Source organism: Tetrahymena thermophila, assembly GCF_000189635.1.
Source record: "Tetrahymena thermophila SB210 genomic scaffold scf_8253915, whole genome shotgun sequence".
Lineage (NCBI taxonomy): Eukaryota > Ciliophora > Oligohymenophorea > Hymenostomatida > Tetrahymenidae > Tetrahymena > Tetrahymena thermophila.
The window spans coordinates 151,269-176,909 of record NW_002475974.1 but is presented as its reverse complement, the minus strand read 5'-3'; the positions used below and the strand labels follow the sequence as shown (position 1 = coordinate 176,909).

Sequence of the window (25,641 nt, the reverse complement as noted above, 5' to 3'; positions counted from 1 at the left end):
TATTTTATTTTAGTTTTTATAATTTTGTCATAAGATAAAATTGGTATTTGATTAAAAATCTGAAGATGTAATGATATATATATTATTCTAGCTTTTTTATTAGTAAATATATCTATTTGGTTTTAGTTCCTCTAATAGCAAAAATATGTTTGATTTTAATAGTATCTGATTAATTCAAAAAATTTGTACTAGCAAAAAATAAAGAATAAGTATGTTTAAATCTAATTATAGTGTTTAAGTATTAAGTTTCATTGGGTGGTAGAACTATAGAAAATATTTATTTATGACATTTTAATACTTAAACGAATATTTTGATTATGTAAACTATTTTAAGCTAAAGTAAGAAATATTATAATTTTAATATCATTTAAATTTACTTGTTAATTATCAAAATTTGTGAAAGATTTTTTATTTGTGTAACTTTTTTATCAGTAAATTTCAAGAACTAATTATAAATAAATAAATAACTGTCCGTTTTAGGATAGATTACATTGCTTGAATTTATTAGATTTGTTAAAATATTATTGAGATTATAGTTATCTATTGCTGATTCAAGCTTTAAAAAGGGTAAGATACTTTAACAAATAAATTAATTAATAAAAGTCTTTTATTTGGCAGATTAAATTAATCATCGATGCAGTTTGAATAAATACCCTTTACTAAGATTACTACTTACATATGTAAGATTATTAAATTAAATTAATTTGTAATTTATTTACTAACCTAAAATAATTAGAAAGATACTGAATTTATTATTTATTATACATAATTTGGAGTAACGAGTTGATTCCACCTTAAAAATTTTCAATTAATAAAGAGTTAAATCACATTTACTGATTTTATTCCAGTTATTTTTTGCCAAATTTCTTTTGTGAGTGCTTAAAAAGTCAACACCAAATTCCAAGGAATTTGATAAATAGCTTTTTTAAAGAATGAAAATATTTTAAGTTTATTTAAATTTTTATAATAATCTAAAAAAGTAAACAATTAAATACTTTTTTAGTTAAATCTTATTATAAGAATATACTTAAAGTAAGAGTTATTTATTAAAAGATAGAGTGACTGAAAATATGGTACAAACAAACAAAGATATTTACAAAATAATCTACAGAAACAAAATCAAAGTAAATAAATATTATGTTAATAATGGAAAACACTAAAATTGATATAAAATTTTATTTTTGAAGTAAAATTTTTTAGCTATAAAATTGTTTCATCACATATTTACATTTTGAAATAATTTACGCAAGTAAATAGATGGGTAGAATAAGAAGATATTAATTAATAAATGCATTAAATAATTTTCAGTTTACATTCATGATAAAGAAACATTTAGGTGGTTATTATATTTGAAAGGATTTTTATGGTTGTAAATTGACTTATTTATTTTTCTATTTATTAAATATTGTTTGTAGCGAGCTTCTTTTAATTAATTAATATTTATTTGCTTATACTTTTCTAATACAAGCAGCATTAAAAAAGTAAATTAATAATTTGATATTAAAAAATTTTTTATATTGAGTAATTTATCCCTTCACTAATCAAATTTCAGCTCATACCTATGAATTAATTAATGAATACAAAATCAGATAATTGCTATTCAAAATATCATCATTAAGGATTACATCATTTGAATATAAATATTTTCTTCAAAAGATGCATTCATTTCCTTCAAAATTTTTACCTTACATGATTTATCAGCTTTCAAAGTAAAAATTATTTATTTGATTTGATTGATAAAAAACATTATATTTTGTAACCATTTTCTTCTATTTTATTTAGAAAATAATAATACTTGTTTTCAAGCTTATTAAATTCTAAAACAAACGCTACATGTTTTCAGTTTTATTAAATTTCATCAAAATTAGTTTTACTACTGTTATAGTTTATCATTAACTGCAGAAAACAATTGGATCAAACACTAAAATCTACACTTTTGCAATAAAATGTAAATATTCCTGCTAGAAAAAATTAGGAGTAAATTATTGATAATTTCTGATAGAAGGAGACATTTATAACATGTTATCTTATTCATAGTAGTTTTCCTTTAATTAAATATTTGTATCAAGTAAATACTTTTCACAAACTTTGTATGCAACCGCTAGGGTTTTGCTTTACTTATAAGTAACCTGTAATCAAACAATTTTTTTAATTTGAAAAAAATATTAATAATTAATTATTTGTATGTGTGTGGGTTTGCATATCATAATATTGTAAATACAAAGGAACAGATTATATTATAATCTTATATACCAATGAAAAATATATCTAATTTGTATAAAATTTTATTTGCGATTATAATTTTTCCAGTAGTTCAATTTGTCTTTTTTATAAAAGTAATCAAGCTAAAATTTAAGATATTTTATCCCTTGTATTCACTTTCTCGAACAATTTCATTTACTGAACTTAAAAAAAGAAGGAGATCTGTTGTTTAAAAATCTAAAAAAAAGTAAAATATTATAAAAGCAAAATGAAGAAGAAGTTGATTTAGAAAAACTTGTTAATAATTATTTGCCTTCTTTCACTATGAGTTGTAATAGTGTAATTTAAAATTTATCTTTACTCGTTATTCTTATATTATTTATTTATTTATTTTTTGTTTTCTAGATGCGATTAAATAGAAATCATGACAATTATTTTAACTATTCGATAAATCCTATAAAATTTAAATTTATTTCTATTTCTGATGTGACTATCTCAAAAAATATGAAGGAGTTTAATATGATTTTTTATTTTTTGTGATCATTTGTGCTAAACATGTAGGATATTTGAAAGAAACAATACAAAAATTTCACATATTTTAAATAAGAAAGTTAGTAAGTCATAAATAAAATAGATAATAGAAAAATACTTTGATCGCAAAAGTCATGAATATAATATGTAATTTATTAACTATTTTTTAATATTAAGGTGATGCATTTAATTTTTAAGTAATTCATGAAATTTGAAAAAAAAATCAACTCTTAAGATTTACACTTATTTTTAATAAAGCTTATATTATATAATCAATTCTGTTATCAGCCTTTTGAAAAACATTACTGTCCAAAGATATATAATAAATTTAAGAGGTCAGCACTTCAAAAGAATTATGATGTATTTTTGGGCAAATAAGAGAAAAATAATTAATAAATATTAAATAACATATATTTTATTTAAATAAATGCCAAAAGAGAATTTTATAATTACCAATTAAATTACATTTTATCAGATTTTCAATAACTTAATCAATAAATCAACGAGGGAATTAAGCAGTCTTAACCTTTCATATCAAGCTAAGCTGCGCTTATGTTAACATATAAATATTTGTAACAAGTTGTTTAATAATTAGAATAGATTCACAATTTTTTTCTAAATAATCCTAAAAAATATAGCTCAAATAGAAGTTACTCTAAATATCATTGATTTCTCAATCTATTAATAGAATTAATTTTCTATTTGAGCAACTATTTTTTCAATTTAACAAATTTACAAATAAGACAATGCAGGAGTGCTATTTTGGATTATTAAATCTGGATTTAGTAGTAAATTAGAGTTTTCTATATTATCACTATTACTAAATGTATTGATCAATAATTTTTGATGATACTATGCATCGATTCATTCAATTAGTAGTACAGATCATTGAATACTAACAAATTTCGAATAAATTTATTTTAATTTCTTATCTTTAAGCTCTTGCTAGAGCTTTTCTAACTTTTATTACTCAATTCCATTTTTTAATTACATGAAAATAGCTCAATAAATAGAAATATAATTCATGAATACTGAACACCAAACAAACAAAAATTGGATTGTTTATTAAATGATTGAATAACAAATTTTTTTGTAATTAAAATAGAAATTCTATGAAAGACTAGCTTGCTTTTAAGTAAAAAAATAATAGCACGCGCGCTAGCAAAAAAAATTAAATATAATTCAAAGAAATTAAGTTTATTATGTTAAAAATAGAAATTTATTTTTCAACGCATAAAAAAATTATAAATGAAAGGAATAATTTTAATTTAGATTAAAATTAAAAGTGATTAAATTATCTAATATAAAAGAGAAGATATTAATTTAATTGATAATAAAAGTAAAACATGGACAGCGCATTTATTTTTTATTAAATCAATTACTATAAATAGCGGGAGTTAAAAACAGTCTCTGAATTCAAAAAATTAACAAATTATTTGTTAACCAGCCAGCTCATAAATATATTAGAATGAATAAATGAATGAATGAATGAATGAATGAATGTATTAATGAATGAATGAATTTTTAAAAAATGATATTTTAAGAAAATCAATATAAAGGGCATCATATAGCTTAGTTAAATTAAAAATTTGTTTCTTAATTTATTTCATCCCTCTTTTTTTTAGATTAATTAAAGAAGGAAAGAAAGATATTTAATAATTATTTTGAAATTATAATATTGATTGATTAACCTTGTGGGAGGTGAGATATTTTGAAATAATATTTATCATTGACTCTTTTTTCTTTCTTTCTTCCTTTGTTTCCTTTATTTATACATTCAAATTACATTTTTATCTTTTGACAAAATTTTATATTGACTATTTTTTATCAACTTCCTAACTAATCTAAACTGTGTATATTTAAGTATTCAGTTCTTGTTTATGAAAAAATAAATTTTTAAAGTTTGAAAGGGCTTATTATCTTTTTTTTTATTATAAAGACTAGAGAATATATATAATAAGTTAATAGTTCTACATATTATATGCGCGCGATTTTGTAGAATATTAATCTTAATCGAATTTTGTTTTCTCTAACATATATTTCTATTAATTTTTGAGCTCACCAAGAAAAGTAATGAGAGAAGAGAAATATTAAATAATACTTATTAAGTAAATGATGATAAATTTTATGATGAAATGTGATTCAATTCTATAATATGTGAGACAAATGACATGAAGAGAAATATAAATACCAATTAAAATGAACACTTATTAATTAATACATTTTTTAATGTATAAGAAACTGTTGAATATTAAGAAAGACATTATAATATAATTAATGTATGAGATGAAATATATAGTATAGGTGTGACAATATGAGATGAGATAATGAGAAAGAAATGAGGTGAAGTTATAATAATTAGTATATAGGTTTATCACTTTTTGTTTTGAAATAAAAGTGGATGAGAAAGAAAGACTAGTAGTCAGTGGATGTGTGAAAGGTGAGATTTATATATAAAAGAATAGTTCAATTTTTGTAAAGTAGTTGGTATTATATTAATTAATATGTTTAGTTATAAAGGTTTTACTCCTTTTTTTTTTTCAATATAAATTAGAGCTAGCAGCATAGTTGTTTTAAGCAAACAATTGATCAACACTGAAGTAGTTGTTAATATCAACATTATTGTAGAAGTAACCGTTGTTAGGGTTGGTAGGCAATTAATTTAATTGTTAAGCTTAAGAAGGGATATGAACTGCTTAGGCATTCATAGCTTATTCTTAGAATTAGTAAAGACCTTAATGTTAAACTTATTGTTAGTTATGGAGGTTCTAAAGTAAAGTTTATTCCAAATTCAACTATGGTTGTTGAGCAAATTAAAGAGGAGTTTAGGGAGCTTATTAGTATTAGGGAATTTAAGCTTATTGTTATAATTGAACTTCATCGATCTTATCTTAGAAGAACTAAGGATCGTCGAGGTTGATCAATTCTTATTCGTGAACTTCTTATTTGAGGGGAAGAGCTTAGCTCATTCTTCTTATGAAATCAGGAGTATTTAAGAATGAAGGATTGTATTATTGATTAATTTAAGAGTTGGAGTGAGGTCTCAATAACATTTCTTGTTGTTGTTTAAGAGTTTAGAAAGACTAAGCAGGAATGAATTAGAATTGTTGAGCTTATTGTTATTGGATATTCTATTATTGTTGTTATTAGTATTGTTAATTAATGTATTAGTTTTCATAGTTTTCTTATTTAGGTTCAATTTTGAATTTCTTGGCAACAATAGGAGCATTTTCAATTTCTTAAAAGTCGCAAGTTCTGGAACACTAAGAAGAGTTGTCATGGATTTAGTAATTTTTGGTAGCTTAAGCATATTGTTAATATCCGAGAGTAGTGCTGGAATTGATGGGGGAAGTTCCGAGGAGGATATTGGTGTTTGAGCTGTATTTCAATCTCATTTTATCATCCTTGGAGAGCTTTTTCTTGATTTAAGTTTCAGATGGGAAGATGTAATTCCACATATCGTAGAAAGAAGTTACCTTACCATCACTGTAGTCCATTAAAACGATAAGCATTAAAGCGACGAATTTCTTCTTGGCTTGCTTGGCCCATAAAGCGGAACCTCTTTCAAGCTTTTAATCGTCAATGATAATGGATATCAATGAGTTAACGAATTTTTGGGCCTTACCATATTGTTCGAGTTCAATTTTATATTGGTTAAGGAGATTCATGAACTTAAGACCATCGCATAACATTTTCTTTTCAATGTTTTATTTAACTTTCTTAACAAAGCCTTCACCTAATTCATTTTTAAGGAAGGGACTGGCATATGTTTCCAAGAAGTAGTTTTTAATAGAATCTTAAAACCATTTGTTTAAGATGTTTCTTTCAGATCCTTTTTGTTTCTTGAGTTGAGAGAGGTAGATGATATCTTCCTTTATTTATTCTTTGTAGAGGAAAGCAGCTTACATTATTATTTTTGTGTAGAACAATTATAAGGAGAGTGTTTGTTTTTTAGTTTAAGAGTTTGTTAGTTTTTAATTTTTAAGGTAAATTAGTTAGTTAAACTTTATTTACTTTGATTGATAATTTTTTTTTTTACTTTTTTTATTTAGTTATGATTTTAATTATTATAAATTTATGATGTTTTATTGGCTTATTTTTGAAATAGAGACGCTTTGATTTTCATTTATACTCTTATTTTTACTTAGATAAATCAATACACTTCCCATGCAAAACAAATCAAATTAGCAGCTTTCAAGTTATTAATAATTTGAACCAACCACTAAATTAATTTTTAACTTTCTAAAAACAAAAACAAGCAAGCAACCTGTAATTATCTAAGGGGTAGGAAATTATATTAAATGCTTGAAATTTTTTTTTTTAACTCATTCTCTTTTTCATTTATTTTAGCAAAGATAAAGAGATAGCCATCATTAATGGTCAAATTCAAACAATTAAGTAGCCTCATTTATTTTGCTTATTGTAAATCATTACTTTATTCTTATTTTGTATAATATTTTGAAGAATTTATATACTTTAGTTTTACTTTACTGAATAAAAAGAGATTATAATTTGATATTAATCAAATTTAATGAGGATTAATTATTCTGCTAACACACTGTGTAATATAAAAAGAAATGATGAGATTTAATCAATTCTAATAGATTTTAAAATATTTGTACACATAAATATTAATGATGGAAATATTTTAATAATGCAGTAAAAATGAGTTTTTATTTTTTACAAATAAAATATGCTTTTATTAAATAAATAAATAATTGTCAGGTTGAAAAATTTGTATTTAATTTCGCAAAATCCCCTATTCACTAGTATTAAATATTATTTCAATCACAAAATAGCTCAAATTTTATGACAAGCAAGTTGATGAAAAATTAAAAATGAATGGAACAATATTTTAAATATTTTACTAAAATCACAAATCATTCTACTTGCTATTTGTAAAGCGTTAACTCCAAATAGTAAGTAAATCACATATTTTAAGGAAACATAAGAAAGTTATTGTACTTATCAGAATTTAACATTAACTGGTTAATTTTAAGATAATTCAAGAAAAAATAATAAATTTCATATATAAACGATGCAGCTGACTCAGTATTTTTTTTTTTTGAAATTTCTCCTCAATACATTTGTATCCCATAAAAACCAAAGTTTTCCTTAGCAATTTATTAATTTATCAATTAACCTAAAAATATTCATATCAAAAATAGCTGTTTATTTAATTACTGTTTAATCTTTAAATAAACTCCTACTGTTTACCAAGATATTAACCTAAAAAAGAAGTATACATTTTGAATTAACCTATTTCTAATTTTGCGAAAAAGTTTATGCTTGAAAAGCAAATATTATTAATTATTTTTTTCCATTTTTATAATCATTGATAATTTCAATCAACCAATACTAAAAATATCAAATTAATTCAAATAAAATCAGAAGAGTCTGTCGCTTGGATTATGCAAAATTTAATTACATAGTAAAGAAAACTATAAACTTATTTCCCTCCCTTTTATTCTTAAAAATCCATTAAAAAGAGAAATGTAAGTCTATTAAATTTACTTAAGATGGTATAACATTGACGAAATGAGAGATTGAATTAGAAATAATTTTAAATTGCAAATTTATGAATAAATGTTATTATATTATATAAAAACTTTATAATAACTATTTTTGATTACAGTAGTCTTATAGCTGTTGATGATAACCTCAATTTAACTAGTATGGCAAATTAAATTAATGGCTAGTCTAAAACTAAAAATATTATTAATCTTACATAAAACCATTATTTTACAAATCATAAAATAGTATTAAAAGAAACATAGAGCTTTAGAATTGAATTACTTGCATTCAGAGCGTAGAAAATCAAACAGTATATTATTGTAAAAGGAATTTAATAAATTAATGGTTTGATTAATCATAGAAAAAATACAACTTTTAATCTAAAAATTGCTTTTTTATTAATTTTTTTCTTTGTACAAGCAAATTTTTAAAAAGTGATTTTGGATTCTAATATTATCGATTAATTAAGATTTCTTATAATAGCTTGAACTAAGTAAGATAAATAAATAAAAAATTAATTCAATACATCTAATTAATTAGATAGCTAGCGACGCTAAATATAACTAACCAAAAAATTCAATCAATCAATCAATCAGTCAGTATAAAATAAGATTGATTGTTTTATAGCTTAATGTGTGTTTGTATCCAAAAATTTATGTGTGGATTTTGAAAAATTCTATATACATGACTGTAAGCAAACAAGCTATTATAGATTTATAATAAATAAAAAAGGTAACTAAAAAGATCAACATTAAAAGCCTTTTATTTCAATAATACTAACATGCTTGTTTACACATTTAATATTTCAAAAGTACACTAATAAAATTTACATGCTTTTAAAATATTATGCAAATACTTCTCTAAAAAGAAGTCTTTAATAAATAATTTATGAATATGACAACTATTTAAATACTATTTATGGTTTATTATATATATTGTCGTCTGCCTTCTGATATAATAATGTTTCAATCCTATGCACAAATTTACAAAACAGTATAATAATACTTTTCACTTTGATCAAAATCTGAGCCTATTGCAATCACTTAAATTCAAATAAATTCTAATTATCACCACAACTTAATTTATGGTTTAAGTAATCTGTAATCTTTAGATTTATTTAATAACTCTCTAAAAACTTTAATTATAACAATATTTTATTTTTTGTAAACATATTTCACACTCGTTAAGAGAGATACCTACCAGTACTGTAAAATGGTAATACACTCGTTTGTTTTTCTTTAAAAATTAAATTTTACAATATTATTTTTTTTTTGTGTTTTTTGAACTAATAAAAACATTTCTTACATATTAGAGGCCCTAACGCATAAACATTAAAATATGGAATTAAAGTATTTATGAAAGAACATCTCAATAATTTTTATGGTAAAGTAACATTAATGAAATCTCTAGCTTCTTTAAGTAAGGTATGCAAAATTTTAAGGCAAGATAAGAACAGAATTTAATAAGCAGCTAGTATAATTTAGTTTTCCTAACTTTAATTCATGCAATAATTACTTTTATCTGTGTATATCTGACAAATTAGTAATACTGATTTAAAAATTATTGATATTAATTTCTTCTTAACTTTAATCGCTAGTTCAAGAAATAAATATTAATACCCATTGAATATTTTCATTCAAGTACAAACAAATAAACAAATAAATTACTAATTTTTTTTACTTCATTCATGAATTTAAATTTGTTTATTAAAACATACATACTGTTAAAAAGGAACCTACTTACTCAAAGCACAATGATGCAAAGCTTAAATTTTTATTTACTCGATAGAGATAAAAAAAAGAAATTTTATTAACCTCTAACTATCAATCTTTATAGAAAAAGATTCGGATTTGTTGGATCTCTCCTTTTATAGATTTAATATTGAAAAATTATTACTGGATTCCCATTTTAAAATCGCTATATAATTAAATAAGTTTGTATCTTTTAGTTAAGCGAAAACTTAAAAGCGTATTTATTCACCTAAATGTTTCATTTTACACTTTATTCAAATTAAAATTGTTATTTGTATTTTTTTCAAGAGAAAAAGAAAAATTCTGTTAAAAAATAGGAATGAAATTATTTTTAAATCCTGTTTGTAATATTTAAAAAAAAATAAATTCTTTTAATTTAAAGAAAACGTTTTAAAATTATTTATTTGTTACGGATCTCAGGTCAGTAAAAATTGCTATATTATAAATATTAGATAAAGTCTATAAAATTAAATACAGGAAAATAAATTATGCCATTAACATTTCTTTTAGGAATGCTGTGAAAATATAGGAATTGTAACAATCAATAATATTAAAGTAAAGGTTTACTTTTTGTATTTTATTTAATATTTTTAAGTGTTTGTATTTATTTATTTATTTGTTTGATTTGCTTTTACCATTTGTAAGCTAATAATTTATTAATACCGTGATCACTTATTCATTTAAAATCTGCTTTGATTTTTAACAAAGTAAGAGATTATCATACATAAATTAAGCTTTTAAGAGAAAATTTTAATCACAGAACATCTTATTGTATTATTTGATTATAATAAGAATCATTAAATAAACATGAATAAATAGGGTAGGAAAGAAATTTTTCTAAAAATTCTTTGAAAACTTAATTACTTTGGAAGAAAAAAATGCAGATATTTTTAAAAAATGATATTTTAAGCAATTTATAGACAAATCGTCTTTAGTTCTATAGCTAAATTTTAATTACCAAGTTATAAAAATACAGAATTCTTAACATCGATTTTATTAGAAATTTTGATTCAGCTTTATTAATATTATAACTTGATATGTAGTAAATATTTATTTTGTTTGAAGGGGGAAATTATGAAAAATAGAGCTCTCTCTACATACGAAATTTATAATTGGCTAAAATAAAAAAATTTTTAAATACTCAAATAATATAAAATTGCATAGCTAAACTAAGATATTCTATTATAATTCTTTAATATCTTTTATCTAAGAGATTTGATAAATAAAAATGTTAAGGAATAGATTAAACACAAAAATAAGCTGAGAATTAATCACTAATTTTAGAAAAAAATTAAAATTTGTAATTTTATTATCTTTTCTTGCTTACTTTTTTGATAATCTATATTTAAAAAACAAATCCTGATCAAAGATATTCACTAAGTCACTATTTAAAAAATTCAATTTACACTCAAGAAATGGACATGTAAGATCAAAAAATAAATTATGTCTACGATATTATAGTAGTTGGTCTTGGTGCTATGGGCTCAGCATCTTTTTATCACGCTTCCTAAATGGGAAAGAAAGTAAAAAACACTATTAAATAATTAATTTAGTAGTTATTCTACTCTTATAATTTATTTACTTTACTAACAAAGTAAACCATTTAATATACCTCTAATTTACTTGTCATTTAAGATAGCTTACTCAATATTTTTTATGCAAAACAGGTTCTTGGTATTGAGTAGTTTGATCTATTGCACTAAAAGGCTTCTTATCATGGTGAAACAAGAGCTCTAAGAGAGAGTTATTTTGAGGGAAGCTTTTATATTCCTTTAGTAAAATAGTCTCTTAAAATGTGGAAAGAATTAGAAATCCAATCAGGTGAAAAACTTTTTGTCAAAACAGGAGCATTGAGTATAGGTAAGGAGGGCTCTTAATTGGTTAAAGACTTACAAATTGGCTTTGAAAAACATAATATAAAATATGAAAAGCTCTCTTCAAAAGAAATAAAAGAGAAATTTCCTGAATTTTAATTATTTTCAAATGAACACGTTGGAATGTTAGAGACCGAAGCAGGTTTATTATTCCCTGAAAAATGCATAGAAAATATGATAAACCTAGGTCTTAAAAATTCAAATGATTCAAAAATATTAACAAATTTATCAGTTACTTCCTTCTCTGAAGTTGAAAAAGGTAAATAAAAACAATATATAAACTTATAATACTATTAATTTATATTCTTATAAATTAGGGCTCATTAAAGTAGATTTATCTAATAATGCATCTTATTACACTAAAAAGTTAATTATAAGTGCTGGAATGTGGGCAACAGATTTCCTTTCTAAGTACTCTCAATAATATAAAGATATGTTACAAATATAAGAAAATACTTTATTTTGGTTCTAATCTTAAAATGATAATTAGTTTTAATAAGATTAATTTCCTTTATTTTTTGTGGAATAAGAAGAATTAAAGGCATTTATTTATGGTTTTCCTAAGATTTCTTAAAAGGGTTTGGTTAAATTTGCCTTGCATAACTCAGGAAGAATATTTTCTTCGTACTCTGAATTAAAAAATGATAAATCCGAATAAAATAATGACAGTTTTTAATAAAATAAGATTTTGATTAACAAACTAATTGATAAAACATTTGATTCTTAAACTATTAAATCATTAGAAAAAGAATGTAATTGCTATTATACAACAACCCCAGACCATCATTTTATAATTGATTACTTAAATGATAATCCTGATATAGTCTTTTTGAGCCCTTGCTCTGGACATGGTTTTAAATTCGCTATTTATATTGGAAAACTTGCTGTAGAAATGACTTAAAAATATTAAATATAGCACTAGGAATTCATATTTAAAAGATTTTAGCAACACTAACAAAAATAATGAATAATTAAAATGATTAAAATTTAATGAAAAAATTTCAACAAAATTTCAGTTAAACAATTTTTAAAATGAGTGTATTATTATTTTTTATGACTTTTTATTGAAAGATGTTAGTCTATTTGTATATGTAGGAATAATGTATTTATATTTATTTTATAAGGGGCAGCATGAAACAAATTAAATTTTAATTTGTATCTTCAAAAAAAAATAAAATAAATTTTATTGATGGATTATGTAATTATGGGATGCGATGCTCATGAAATTAAATGTCATATCAATTAAAATAGAAATTTTTTTTGATTAATTGTTTTTATCATGCTACAAAGTCATAAAAATAAATATCCGCCTAAAATAAATAAATATTAATTATAATTCATAAATTTTTGAACAAAGATACAATAAATAAACTAGGCGGAATAATCATTTATATATCTATCTATTTATTTATTGTTATTTTTTTAAACAAAAGTTTTCTTTAAAGAAATTAGAAAAGAATATTAATAAAATTATATTCAATATAATCAAAAAAATTGTGTAAATATAAAAAATAGATACTGAGTATTAAAAAGCGAAGATAACTAAACAATGAATCAATAAATGGCTGAAGGTATATGATAAATTAAAGTTTAATAATATATGATAATAATGCCTATTATAAATAAATAAATTCCATTATTTCAATCAAGCAAATAAATAAATTGATACTTAATAATGATGACTTAGTTAATTAATGATCATTCATTTTAAAATATAAAGAATTTAATGATGGTTATGAAAACCAAGCTATTAATGATGAATATAAGATATGGAAAAAAAATGCTCCTTTCCTATATGATATAGCAATAACACACGAATTAGAGTGGCCTTCATTATCTGTATAGTGGCTACCTACTAAAGATATGTAACAATTTTTATAATTTAAATTAATTAGATGATTAATTAATATTTTTAGAATTCAAATAATGTTAGTTAAAAAGATAGTTAAAATTTAAAATAGAATACTTAATAACTAAAATAAATAATTAAAAAAATATTATAGCCCTTAAGAAAGTGACTATGCAATTCATAAACTGATTTTAGGAACTCATACATCTGGTTAGGATAAAGATTATTTGCTTATTGCCAAGGTAATTAGTTAATTATATAAGATAAGAAATAATTAAAAGCAATGCTAAATATGTTAGCAGACAAATAAAATTAAAAGAAAGTCTTTCAACATATCACATTACATTTGAATATAATAGCTCCTTAAATGAGATTCATTTTAAAACAATTGAATTATTTATATTTTAAATTTCCATATAAAGGTTAGATTGCCACTTGAAGAAACTGCTACAGATATTAGCGAATACCAAAATTAAGCAAAAGAAGTCGGATAAACTGGTTTGTCAGCTGGAGAAAATAGAATAGAAATAGAAACAAAAATATTGCATGATGGAGAAATTAATAGAGCTAGATACATGCCTTAAAAGTATAATGTAATTGCCACAAAAGTAACAAATGGTGAAATCCATGTTTTTGATTACACATAACATCCTACTACCCCATAAAATGACTAAGTTCGCCCTTAGCTTAGACTCGTTGGTCATTCAGCAGAAGGTTATGGTATTTCTTGGAATCCTAAAAAACAAGTAAAGATAAAAATAATTTTTAAAGAAATTTTAATTAAAAGCTTTATAGTTTTTGATATATTAAATAATTATTAAAATAGATATTTATTGCGATAAATAAAACTTATTAAAATTTTTAATTAGGGTTATATTGTTTCTGGTGGTTATGATAAAAAAATATGTATTTGGAATGTTGAAGCTGCTTCATAATTAAATTCATCTATTAGTCCTCTCCATGATATCGAATTTCATAAATCATGTGTAGAAGATGTTGCTTGGCACTAAATAAATCCTGATATATTTGGTTCAGTTAGTGATGATCGTACTGTAGCTATGTAAAAAATTAATTTTATTTTAAAATTATCTAAATGATTTTTTACTATTACTTTGATTCATAAGATGCCTTTTTTATTTTCTATTTTCTTGATAACCTTTGTTTAAATATTTTTTTTATTTAAAGATGGGATATGAGATAAAAATCAAATGCAGGATTAATCAATCCAACTCATTGTACATAAGCTCATACTGGAGATATTTATTGTTTAGATTTTAATCCTTTCAACGAATATTTATTTATTACAGGCTCAGAAGATAAAAATATTGGATTTTGGGATATGAGAAACACATCTAAAAGATTACATACTTTTGTAGGACATACTGATCAAGTAAAGATTCTTAAATTATTTAATTATTGATCAAAATTATTTAGCATAAATAAAAAATTATCATTTTTAGGATAGGATAAAATTCTAAATATCAAAATAATTGTTGGATTTATTTATTATCTTTAAATTTGAAATAACATTTTAAAACTAATTAATTGATGTGAAAATTTTAAATAGGTTTTGAGATGTGAATGGTCACCTTTCAATGTTGGTGTATTTTCTAGTTGTTCTGCTGATAGAAGAGTTATTGTTTGGGATATCAGCAAATGTGGTTAGGAAATGAAAAATGAAGATTTAGTCGATGGACCTCCAGAGCTTCTATTTATGCATGGAGGCCACAGAGCAAAAGTAAATGATATCAGTTGGAATCAAAAAGAAAATTTAATTTTAGCTTCAGTTGAAGAAAATAACATATTGCAAGTTTGGCAAATGGTAAATTTAAATATATTAAATGAATTTAAATAAATAATCTAATTAAAAAATAATAAAGGCTAGAAATATATATGATGATACTGATGATGAAGTAATGAAAGACTGATTTGATTTACTCAGTTACTTAATTAAAAATGAACTTTTTGAGTAGTATAAAAATAAAAACCAACAAAGCAAACAAAATATTACAAATTTTTAACTTTATATAAAAATATACAAAATAAATAGATAAATAAATCAATCAATTAATCATATCTAAATAAAATCAATTTAGAAATAAAATTAATAGGAAAGCTTCATATTGTGTAAAAGAAATTAATTAAAAAAGGGATCAAATAAATAAAGTTAAAAAATAAATTATAAAACTAAGTAAGTAAGTAAATAAGTATATTTGATTCATCAGTTAATTTATTTATATTTTGTTCTATTCTTTATCTCCACAACACAAAAATGCACAGCAAATAAATATCTTACTCTTTTTACATTCTTCCTCACTTTCAGTTATTATTACTAATTTGCAATAACATATTTATCTCCTTTTAGCTTTTTATATTTTGTTCTGTTAATTTTTTTATTTTCAATTCTTGCTATTATTTAAATTTAAACGCGAAAATACTTAACTTTCAGCTCTCTGATTTTATTTAATTTGATAAGAATAAATTTGTCTAAAATAAATCTTAATAGTAAAATATTCACTCATCATTTTTGAAGTAAAAAGAGCTGCTATATTTAATTACTTAAAAAATTATTCATATTTATTTATCAATAATTAAGTTAAAAGCAATTCTTTTGAAAATTAATATATGTTAGCTTAATTTTAATAAAGCAAGCTTTAAAAACAAGAAAAAATATTTTTCATAAAAATAAAAGTGCATGTATGAATGAATATACTTACTTATCTACTTTTTTACAAATATTCTTAATTAATTATTTTCGAATTTATAAGAAAAATTCAATTCTAAAAAATTCTTGATATTATTAAAAAACTTTGTTTTATGGAGATTTGTGAGTCTAAATAATTAACCTTAACTTACTTTTAATTAAATAGAGTATGAAATTATTAGGTATTTTGGAAGTTAGGCAATTAATTTTATAGTAATAGTATTATTTTAAACATGGTTTTTATTCCATTAGATAAGTTGCAATTTTAGTTAAATATTGTTTTGGTTATTTACTGGATGTATAGGTCATTGTAATAATAGATTAATTTTTATAAATTTAATTGAAATTAGGGTTTTACCTTCTTTTTTTTAAAAAAGAAACACCAGCTGTACATTGATCGTTGATTGTATAGTTTTTTTTACCTCACTTTACTTTGCGGAATTTAGGTTTTGTTATAGATTTATGGATTTTGTATATTTAATAACAAGCATAAAAATTAGCTTTTCAATCTTGTTTTGAAGGTTTAATCTCAACCTCTAATCTATTTTTTTACTTTAAGATAGTGTAAAAGTTATTGACAGATAATTATAATAATAACATACACTTTGTAAATCAAGTTTGTCAAAAAGATTATTAAAAGGAAAGTATACTAAAAAATAGAAGAAGGATTGTTATAAAAGCACCTTTATATATGAAAATGAACAAAGAATTTGGAGAAGTTGCATTCTTATAATCTCCAAAGCCACTAGAGAAGCTAAAAAAGATTATGCCAGGTAATTTTGCAACCTAAAAATTCAATAAAATTAAACAAATTTCTTACTAAACATAATAAATTATTTACCATTATGTAAAAGATAAGAAGAGCCCATACAATACGGAAGCAGTTTAATAAATAATAAAGAAGATGAGTTAGGCAAAGAACGATGTTATGGTATTGTCTTAATATTTTTTAAGTCCTATTTAAAGTTATTTTTAAGAAACAAGCAAATGAAAACTTCTTGCTTTTCATTTAAAATAAATCCTTTCAAAACTCCATTCTATTCCTTTTTTAAAATGATTAATTAATAAAGGATCAATAAATACTTCAATATTTTTGTTCATAAATTAAAGTAGGAAACCACAAACGTTGCTAAGCCTAATCATTACTCTTCTACAAAATAACTCAATTACAACTAAAGTGCTGCACTCTAAGAGGGACTAAAAAGTTTTGGGTAATCAGCAAGGAACATATAAGGCGCTTTGAAAAATAATTTGTAAACAATTTTAAGCTTTTTGAAGTGTTTTGTTTGTTAAGTGATAGGTTCAAATAGATAGATAGAAATTAATAAATAAATACATTCAATTCTTAAATATTTGATAACAAATTTATTTCTTGAAATATTTGAAATTCAAACTATTATTTAAATTCTATAGCAAATATGCAGCTTTTTTTGTTAATATGCGATTTAAAATTTGAAATAATGATTTTATTTTTAAATAATTAATCAAGTGTGAATAGGCTAAGTGGAAAGGATGAATAGCTATAAAACGAAAATGTGTAAACATAAATAAGATTAAAAAATAATTCTGCCCTATTTTAAACAGCTAAAATTGATTAAAATAATGGCCCTTCAACCTTAGAAGAACCTTAACTTTCTCACAGAGGATAAAATAATGAAGCTCCTCTTAAACTTTAATAAAAAATAAAGCAAAAACAAGAAAATTAAAATTTAGCAAATATTTCATAAGCACAAAATGCAGTCATAGAAACTATAACAAATTAAAATAACATGTCAAATTCAAATGTGCCCTCGAATTTCGTTTCCTAAAATTTTATATAAATGCTTTAAATGACAGCTTAAAGAAAGAATAGAGTTAATCAAGGCATATAAAACCCCTAGGTACTTGCAAACTCTAATTCAAATTAAGCTAAGAGTTTGATATAGACATAAAATTCTACTTTAGCTACTACTTAAGCAACTTCTCATACTTCAAATTAGTAAATATCATAAGAAATCAAATGAAATTTATTGTATTTATTATATTTTATTTTATAAATAGATTTTATACTCTAGAAGAATAGCAAAATAATAATCCAACTACCTAGATATTCGCTTCCTCTAGTGGATTTAATTCACCCAATAATAATTTTTCTAAAAAATTTAATTCTTAAATTGCATCTGTAAATAGCAGTAAAATACTACCACAAAAAAAACTATTTGAAACTAGCGGATCATTCTAATCTAATTTTTCTAATCCAGGCTAACAAAAAAAGAGCAATTCCTTGCAGAGATAAATAAATAACTAAAAAATTTAGCAGAACTAGAATCCACAAACATTCCCTATCAAGAATACATAGTCTCATGAATACTTCTCGAAAAGTGTTTAAAACAACAAAGGTAAAGAGTTTAATTAAACAGAATCCACTCCTAAATAAGACTATGAATAGTTATATTGCTTTTAAGATGGACTATTATATAATTCCTAACAAAATCAATAATAAATGTAATATAAAAAAATAATTATATCATAACAAAATTAATTGAATTTTTATAAAAGCAATAACTAGGATAAAGCAGATATTGAAAAAGAAATAGAAGAAGAATATTTAAATAACATTAAACAAATTAATAAAGATATAATTTCAAAAAAGAAAATTCCTGAGGACAAGACAAACTAATTTTTAAACTTTATACCTAAATCCACCACAATTTCTAATTAGCTTACTATAAAAAACGACTCTGCTCTTTTCAAAAAATCAACTGATAAAAAATAAATGTTTCTTACTTAGCAATAGTTTGGCAGCTCATATAATCACGAAAAGGCTTAGAAATAAATTAATGAATAACCAAGTTCAGCAAAAAAAATTAAACCATAAAAAGAAATTCCAGTTTATAATAATACTGCCAATAAAAAGAGGGAGAGTTTTGAAGTTACAATGACAAGGACAGGATCAGAATTTTACAAATCTTCTTCTCTCAATAAAAATGATAAGAAAAATTAACTAAATACTTTTTAAGCTTAAAAAAGCCTTAATTAGAAACCTGTTGCATCATAAATTAAAAAACCTGAATCACCTTTAAAGTAGAGCTAGCAAAAAGTAAATTAATTTTTAAAATAGACTTAATTTTATCAAAATTTTATTAGTAAAAAACAGGCATCAAAAATATTTTTAGCAGCAGCACAAAGGTGAGCTCTTCATTAACTAGCAGTTTAAACTCTTCTAAAAAAGCTGTGAACTAATTAAGTAAAGAAGTGAAGAACAAATAATAGCTAGAACTTAGCTTAAAAGCTCTTGCTAGTATTAACTAAACAACCTCTATACTTCAATCTAAAAAGCAAAGTGATGAAATTTAAATTCCTTAACAAATATAGCAAGATAATTAAGTATAAAATGGATTAAGCTAGTACGTTTCTTAGGTTAAGCCTTAGTAAATGTAGTAGTATCTATCCTATCCTAGAAATGATTACATAGATAAAATTGACAATGTAGACGTAGAATTAAAATTAAGTAAGAAATCCAGCTTTAACGCTGAGAATAGATCTTCTTAAAATGACAAAGCTCTTTAGCTCTCTGATTTAGATACAGTATAAAATGAGATACTTCATAGAAAGAACAGAATAGAAACTCCAATCAGTTTAGGATTTTGCTACTATAATACAAGCATGGATATGCACAACAGATACCCTAACTAAGACGATTATTTTTGCAACATATACAGAGAACATTTTGTTCAAAGCTTTAATGCTCTCAACTTCTGTAGATCATTAGAGCCTATTGACCCTCTTGTCTTGGAATCTAAATTAATTGAACTTCCACTAAATCCAAATAGTAAGATATTTTAGATAAAAATAAAGCACATACTTGAACATAATTTAATTTTAAAATTAAAGAAAAGAAAACAATAATTTTTGATTTAGACGAAACTTTAATTCATTGCAACGAAGACCCAAATGTTTACTCTGATGTTGTTATATCAGTTACATTCCCGAACGGAGAATTAGTCCAGGTAAAAAAATAAAAGTACACATTTTCAATAAATTGATATATGTTTATCAAATAAAAGGCTGGAATTAACATTAGACCATATGCTAAAGAATGCCTGAAAGAGCTCAGCAAGTATTTTGAAATTATTGTTTTTACTGCCTCACATAGTTGCTATGCTGAAAGAGTTATTGAATACTTAGACCCAAACAGGCAGTACATTAATTATGTATTGAGTAGAGATAATTGTGTAATGACAAAAGAAGGTGTCCATATAAAAGATTTAAGGATATTCAAGAACAGGGAATTAAAGAATATAGTAATTGTAGATAATGCTGCTTACTCTTTTGGCTTCTAAATTGAAAATGGAATTCCAATAATTCCTTTCTTTGAGAATAAAAAAGATATGGAGCTTAAATTTTTGACAGACTTCTTGAAAAAGTTACTTGACAAGGATGATGTTAGAGTTTTTATTCATAAAACTTTTAAGCTGAATATCTACCAAGAATGTGAGTCTGTAGAAGAGGCATTAGAGAGAGTTTATGGTATCAAATAAAACGATTAAATTTAAGAAATGGAAAATAATTAATATTAATAAATGGATGAAGATATGTATTACTAATAATAAAACTAACAGTATAATAACTAAAAAAATAATAGCAGCTAAGGTGAAGATAATCCTAATGAGGAAGACGAAGATGACGATTTAGAAAGAGATGAAGCTGATGTGTTTGAAGATTCAAACTAAGATATCCAGCCTGTTTTATACTAGTAAACTTAATAAATGTCTAAAAATTGTTTGTAAGACAATAATAATAACCAAATAGTTTAAATAAGTGAGCTAGAACTTATCAAAGATAGCAACAATTGAATAAAAGTATAGATAGATAGAAATATAAATAGATCTTTTTTAATTTAAAATATATATTAAATTAATGAAAAAGCAAGATAGATAGAAATAAATTACATTTCATTTCATTCTTAATTAAAATAAAAAATTTCATTATAAATATTTATGTAAAATAATTATTTTATTTAAAATATCATTAAAAATGTACCATAAATTTATATTAAAAATTTGCTCTTAGTTTACTAAATAAATAATTGATTGAATTTTATTAAATTTTAAACTGCAAATAGCAGGCAGAGAGAGCTTTTCTAATTTATAAATGTTTTAAATTTAAAAATAAATTAAATTTTATTTTCTAAATGAAAAGCAAGAATTTTAAGACAAATAATAATCTTTAAAAAGATATACTTACTTTGATTACATTATAAAATACATAGAGATCAATTAATATATATTTGAGATAATAATAGAGAACAAAATCCTCAAAGCTATCTGATTTTTTACAATTACTAATCTTAATTTGATTGATTAACTTAATAATATTTTTAGATTAAAAAAATAATTAATTTCACCCATTTTTGTATTTTAGGAATTAAAAATGAAAAATCTAAAATGGCAAAGAACTTACACAAGCCTAGAATATTTAACTACAGATTCTCAAAATGAAAATAATTTTTAATTATTTTTTTTATTTAGATATTTTTACAATATAATTTATTTTTCTTAACATTATTCCAATATATTCAAAAAAAAAAATTTACAAAAAAATATAATGTGCCTGCTATTTTAATCTCATCAGCTTTACTGTTTCCAAATATAAGAAAAACAAATATGTCCAAAAAGTCTAATAGAAAAATGATAATGTTTTATTTGGCTACAAGCTTCAAGTGCTTATATAGTTTAAATATCATCAATATTAACTTATCTCGTTAATTGTGCGCGCATCTAGTTTGAAGCATCAATCAGATTTTGTCATAAAAGAATAAAGGTTTGTGACAATTAATTTGTTTTTCTTTTTTGGTAATATATTATGAAATAAATTTTTAGTGATTAAATTAAAACAAACCAATAAAAATTAACAATTTCAATTTATTATCTTCACAAATATTTATTATATTTAAGGGTATCCTTTTCTTAATTATTATTTTATAAATTGAAGAATTTTATTAAATATAAAATTTTTAAAGAACGAAGTAATAACAAATAATTACCATAAATTAAATAGATCAGATATCTAAATTAAATTGATAATTATTATATTTTTTTTTATAATATAAGCTTTAATTTACAAAAATGTGGATTGTGATTAACAAATATGCGGATGGTAATTAAAAAAAGTGGGTGTTTTCATAGTTATATAATTTTAGGATTTGATAGTGCACTTAATATAAAGTTATTTCCATAAAAATGATCTATTTTGTTTCCTTTCCCTTTTAGAATTATTTTATGATATTCATATAAGCAAAATCTTTACATAAATATCCTATTAGATTTATTAAACATGTTCAATCTAATTATTTCAGCATTAAATTTCTCGAGTATGTTGGGATAATTAAGTAAATCTTCCCATGTTATATTGATTACTTGAATCTGCTTATCATCATTGTTCTCAGTGTTTTATTCTAAAAGATATTAGCTGTATTAGCTTATCATTTGTTTTTGATAATCGAAAAATTAATTATATTTGAATTAAGCCTTTTAATTATCTAATGATATTATATTTTGAATATTTTATATTGTGTAAGGAGCTTAAGGAGAAACTAGAGCCTGTAAATCACTTTTATTATAAGCTAAGTGAAAGTACTTAAGTATTTTTTTTTATCGGTTAACATCTTCAGGATCATCATATGCAATATTATCTGCAACATATCTGATTGAATACATTATAAAATTCTTCATTTGGTTGTGGAGCTATAGCTTTTTCGAGAGTTTTCTTTCATCTTGGTGCCTCTTTATAAGGTAATTTTCAAGCTTTTGAATCTCTCTCTTCTTTTAGGGATTCTCTTTTTTCATTTCGAATTTCTTTTTAGAAATGTCTAAAAGAAGTTATTTATTTTAATACAACAAAGGCTTATTTTTTTCAATCTCATCTTGAATTTATTTCTGCTTTTCTTTTGAGCCTTTTTCTCTTGTGTACTTGTATTCTTTTGGCCAAAAATTCACTTTAAATAACTCATCCAATCTTTCTAAACATTCATCTTGTTTTTAAATGAGACATTTTTTGATCTACTTGAGTCTCAAAATGGCAAAAATGTAAATATTATTTATGTTTTTAAATAACCTCTTTGACTGCTACATACTTTTTTCTATAACTTTTTTAGAATCAACAACAAAGACAGCGTATGATTTACCATTAATTTTAATTTTTTTTGAGCATGTGTATTTTTTTATATCTTCAATATATTACTAAAAAATAGTTTTCAATTTAAATATTTAATCTTCAGATCTAGTTATATTTTATTATTTTTTATTGATGAAACTAGTTTAGTTAATATCTAATTAGCTTAAATAGGCATTTTTATTAGTTAAATTAATGCTAGACTAATCAAATATTTTAATATTCTTTAAACATTGATCAGATTACAGTAAGGATATGTAGTTCAATTATTTTTGATTTTTATTAAAATCATGTGAAATAATTTAATCCTAAGAAAAATCCCTATCACTTGAATGATCTTATTATTAAATTAAGCCACTTAAAGTTTATTGCTTTTCATCAAATTCTTAATTATTACTCATTTCTTATTCTTATTATTTTGATATACCATTAAATAATAAAGAGTCTTCATCTTCTATATCTAAAATATCATTTATAGCTTCATTATTTAAAAGAAAAGTGTAATTTTGAGCCAATTCTAATAATTACTACTCCATTTTACTTAATTGAGTTTGATAATAGTGCAGAATTTTCTAATATTTCAACTTTTCTTTTTTAACTTGCTTTTTGTCAAGCTCACAAAATTTTTTTTTCTCTTCAAGTTGCTAATATTCTTTAAGCTTACTATTTTAGAGTTATTGAAAGTCTAAATAAATTATTTCTGTATTTTTTTATGCTTTTGTTTAATCATTATTTTGAATATGTGTATTCTGTTTTTCTTATTATTTTACAAACAAGACTTCTTTTTCCTTTTTTAAAAAATAAAACTGAGATTTAATCCAACAAATGAAAAAAAAAGCAAGTAAAAAATTATTATTTTATGTTTTTGTGCAAAAAAAAAATATGTGTTTGAGTTTTTTTAAACATTTTCGATTTTTTAGAAAGAAAAATTAAAAAGAATTAAGGGGTTATATTTACATAGACTTTATTTTTAAAAATTAGTAAAATTGTAGATTTAGAATATTAAAAATTAAAATTAATAGATAAACTTATAAAAATGAAGGAATTTACTTTTTATTTGGATTTATAAGCGCACTTATTTATAATGGTGTCTTAATAAAAGGAATTTTATTTTTGTTGAACTTCATCATTCAATCCTTTGTTTTCTTATACTTTAGTTTCTTAAATTTGATTCTTTTATTCCATTGCATTTGATTAATCATTATTTTATTCTTTATGCATTTCATATTATATTATATCTAGATTCTTAGCAACCTAAAAATCTTAACTATGATTTTGCTAACTTTATAAATTTGTTATACATTTGTTTGGTTTTTGTAAGATCATTTCTGCTTTTTTCATCTTTTCGGGTTCTCTTGTACTTAAGCTTATATTAGCATTGTAGAATTTATCAATGACATGACTTACAATTCCACTAGGATTGAGATAATTAGAGTCTTAGAGCCTCTTTATCCATTTAACATAATCAGCAGAAAATTCATTTTTTGTATTATTAATCATGAATTTATTGCGCAAAATCGAATTTTATAAAATGTTTATTTTGAATCTAAGTCCAATTTTCCTATTCTAAAATAATCTAAACTAGAATAATGGGATTTAAAAGAAATTATGTTATTTTTTTAAGTTTTTTGCTATGTTTAATTCGCTTTCCTTATTCTCTTGAATGTATTTAGAATATTACCTATTGATTTTTATAGCGAATTTTTTAATTAATAACTAAAGACAAACAAATAAAGAATAGTTGATATAATATTAATCAATCTTATTTTTTCTTATTCAAAAAAAATAATAATAATTCTAAACAATAAATTAATTAATCAATAAGTAGTGGTATTTGTTGTTTAATGAGCATTTAATTTGTCATAATATTATAGTAAGAATAAAAATAAATAATTTTTTTTGAGAATTTTCCTTCTAAATTATTTTTTTTTATAAAATATATTTTAATGTATTCACATCATAAAATTTTTAAAAATTAAAAAAAATATTTAGTTAATTAGCTAGTTAAATAAATTTTTTTTGCTTTTAAGTAAAATATATATAAATATAAACATAACATAATAA

At 22.5% G+C, this 25,641-nt stretch overlaps 6 protein-coding genes across 6 annotated transcripts; 3 read left to right on the top strand and 3 right to left on the bottom strand. All coding sequences in view use genetic code 6, as the record gives it.

Moving 5' to 3' along the window:
* Positions 1 to 3,959: 3,959 nt before the first annotated feature.
* TTHERM_000688699 (transmembrane protein, putative) lies at positions 3,960 to 4,709 on the bottom strand (the record flags this gene model as incomplete). Its single annotated transcript, XM_012800804.1, has 1 exon — positions 3,960 to 4,709. One exon carries the CDS (start codon positions 4,707 to 4,709, stop codon positions 3,960 to 3,962), a length of 750 nt encoding a protein of 249 aa, XP_012656258.1.
* A 564-nt stretch (positions 4,710 to 5,273) lies between these two features.
* On the bottom strand, positions 5,274 to 6,812 carry TTHERM_00688690 (hypothetical protein; the record flags this gene model as incomplete). The annotated part of the gene is made up of 1 exon (XM_001026971.2): positions 5,274 to 6,812. The coding sequence occupies exon 1, from the start codon at positions 6,639 to 6,641 to the stop codon at positions 5,274 to 5,276; it is 1,368 nt and encodes a 455-aa protein (XP_001026971.1). The 5' UTR covers positions 6,642 to 6,812.
* Positions 6,813 to 10,876: 4,064 nt separating this feature from the next.
* On the top strand, positions 10,877 to 12,839 carry TTHERM_00688670 (FAD-dependent oxidoreductase; the record flags this gene model as incomplete). The annotated part of the gene is made up of 3 exons (XM_001026969.3): positions 10,877 to 11,521; positions 11,666 to 12,131; positions 12,190 to 12,839. 3 exons carry the CDS (start codon positions 10,877 to 10,879, stop codon positions 12,837 to 12,839), a joined length of 1,761 nt encoding a protein of 586 aa, XP_001026969.2.
* Positions 12,840 to 13,421: 582 nt separating this feature from the next.
* Positions 13,422 to 15,649, top strand: TTHERM_00688660 (histone-binding protein RBBP4 or subunit C of Caf1 complex protein; the record flags this gene model as incomplete). The annotated part of the gene is made up of 8 exons (XM_001026968.3): positions 13,422 to 13,443; positions 13,593 to 13,737; positions 13,876 to 13,963; positions 14,144 to 14,467; positions 14,591 to 14,781; positions 14,907 to 15,111; positions 15,289 to 15,543; positions 15,602 to 15,649. The coding sequence occupies 8 exons, from the start codon at positions 13,422 to 13,424 to the stop codon at positions 15,647 to 15,649; spliced, it is 1,278 nt and encodes a 425-aa protein (XP_001026968.2).
* Positions 15,650 to 17,002: 1,353 nt separating this feature from the next.
* On the top strand, positions 17,003 to 21,260 carry TTHERM_00688650 (NLI interacting factor-like phosphatase; the record flags this gene model as incomplete). Its single annotated transcript, XM_001026967.2, has 9 exons — positions 17,003 to 17,198; positions 17,280 to 17,356; positions 17,536 to 17,678; positions 17,915 to 18,403; positions 18,466 to 18,909; positions 18,964 to 19,504; positions 19,552 to 20,236; positions 20,299 to 20,414; positions 20,472 to 21,260. Exons 1-9 carry the CDS (start codon positions 17,117 to 17,119, stop codon positions 21,258 to 21,260), a joined length of 3,366 nt encoding a protein of 1,121 aa, XP_001026967.2. The 5' UTR covers positions 17,003 to 17,116.
* A 1,326-nt stretch (positions 21,261 to 22,586) lies between these two features.
* Positions 22,587 to 25,077, bottom strand: TTHERM_00688640 (hypothetical protein; the record flags this gene model as incomplete). The annotated part of the gene is made up of 2 exons (XM_001026966.2): positions 22,587 to 24,365; positions 24,628 to 25,077. The coding sequence occupies 2 exons, from the start codon at positions 25,075 to 25,077 to the stop codon at positions 22,587 to 22,589; spliced, it is 2,229 nt and encodes a 742-aa protein (XP_001026966.2).
* Positions 25,078 to 25,641: the final 564 nt, after the last annotated feature.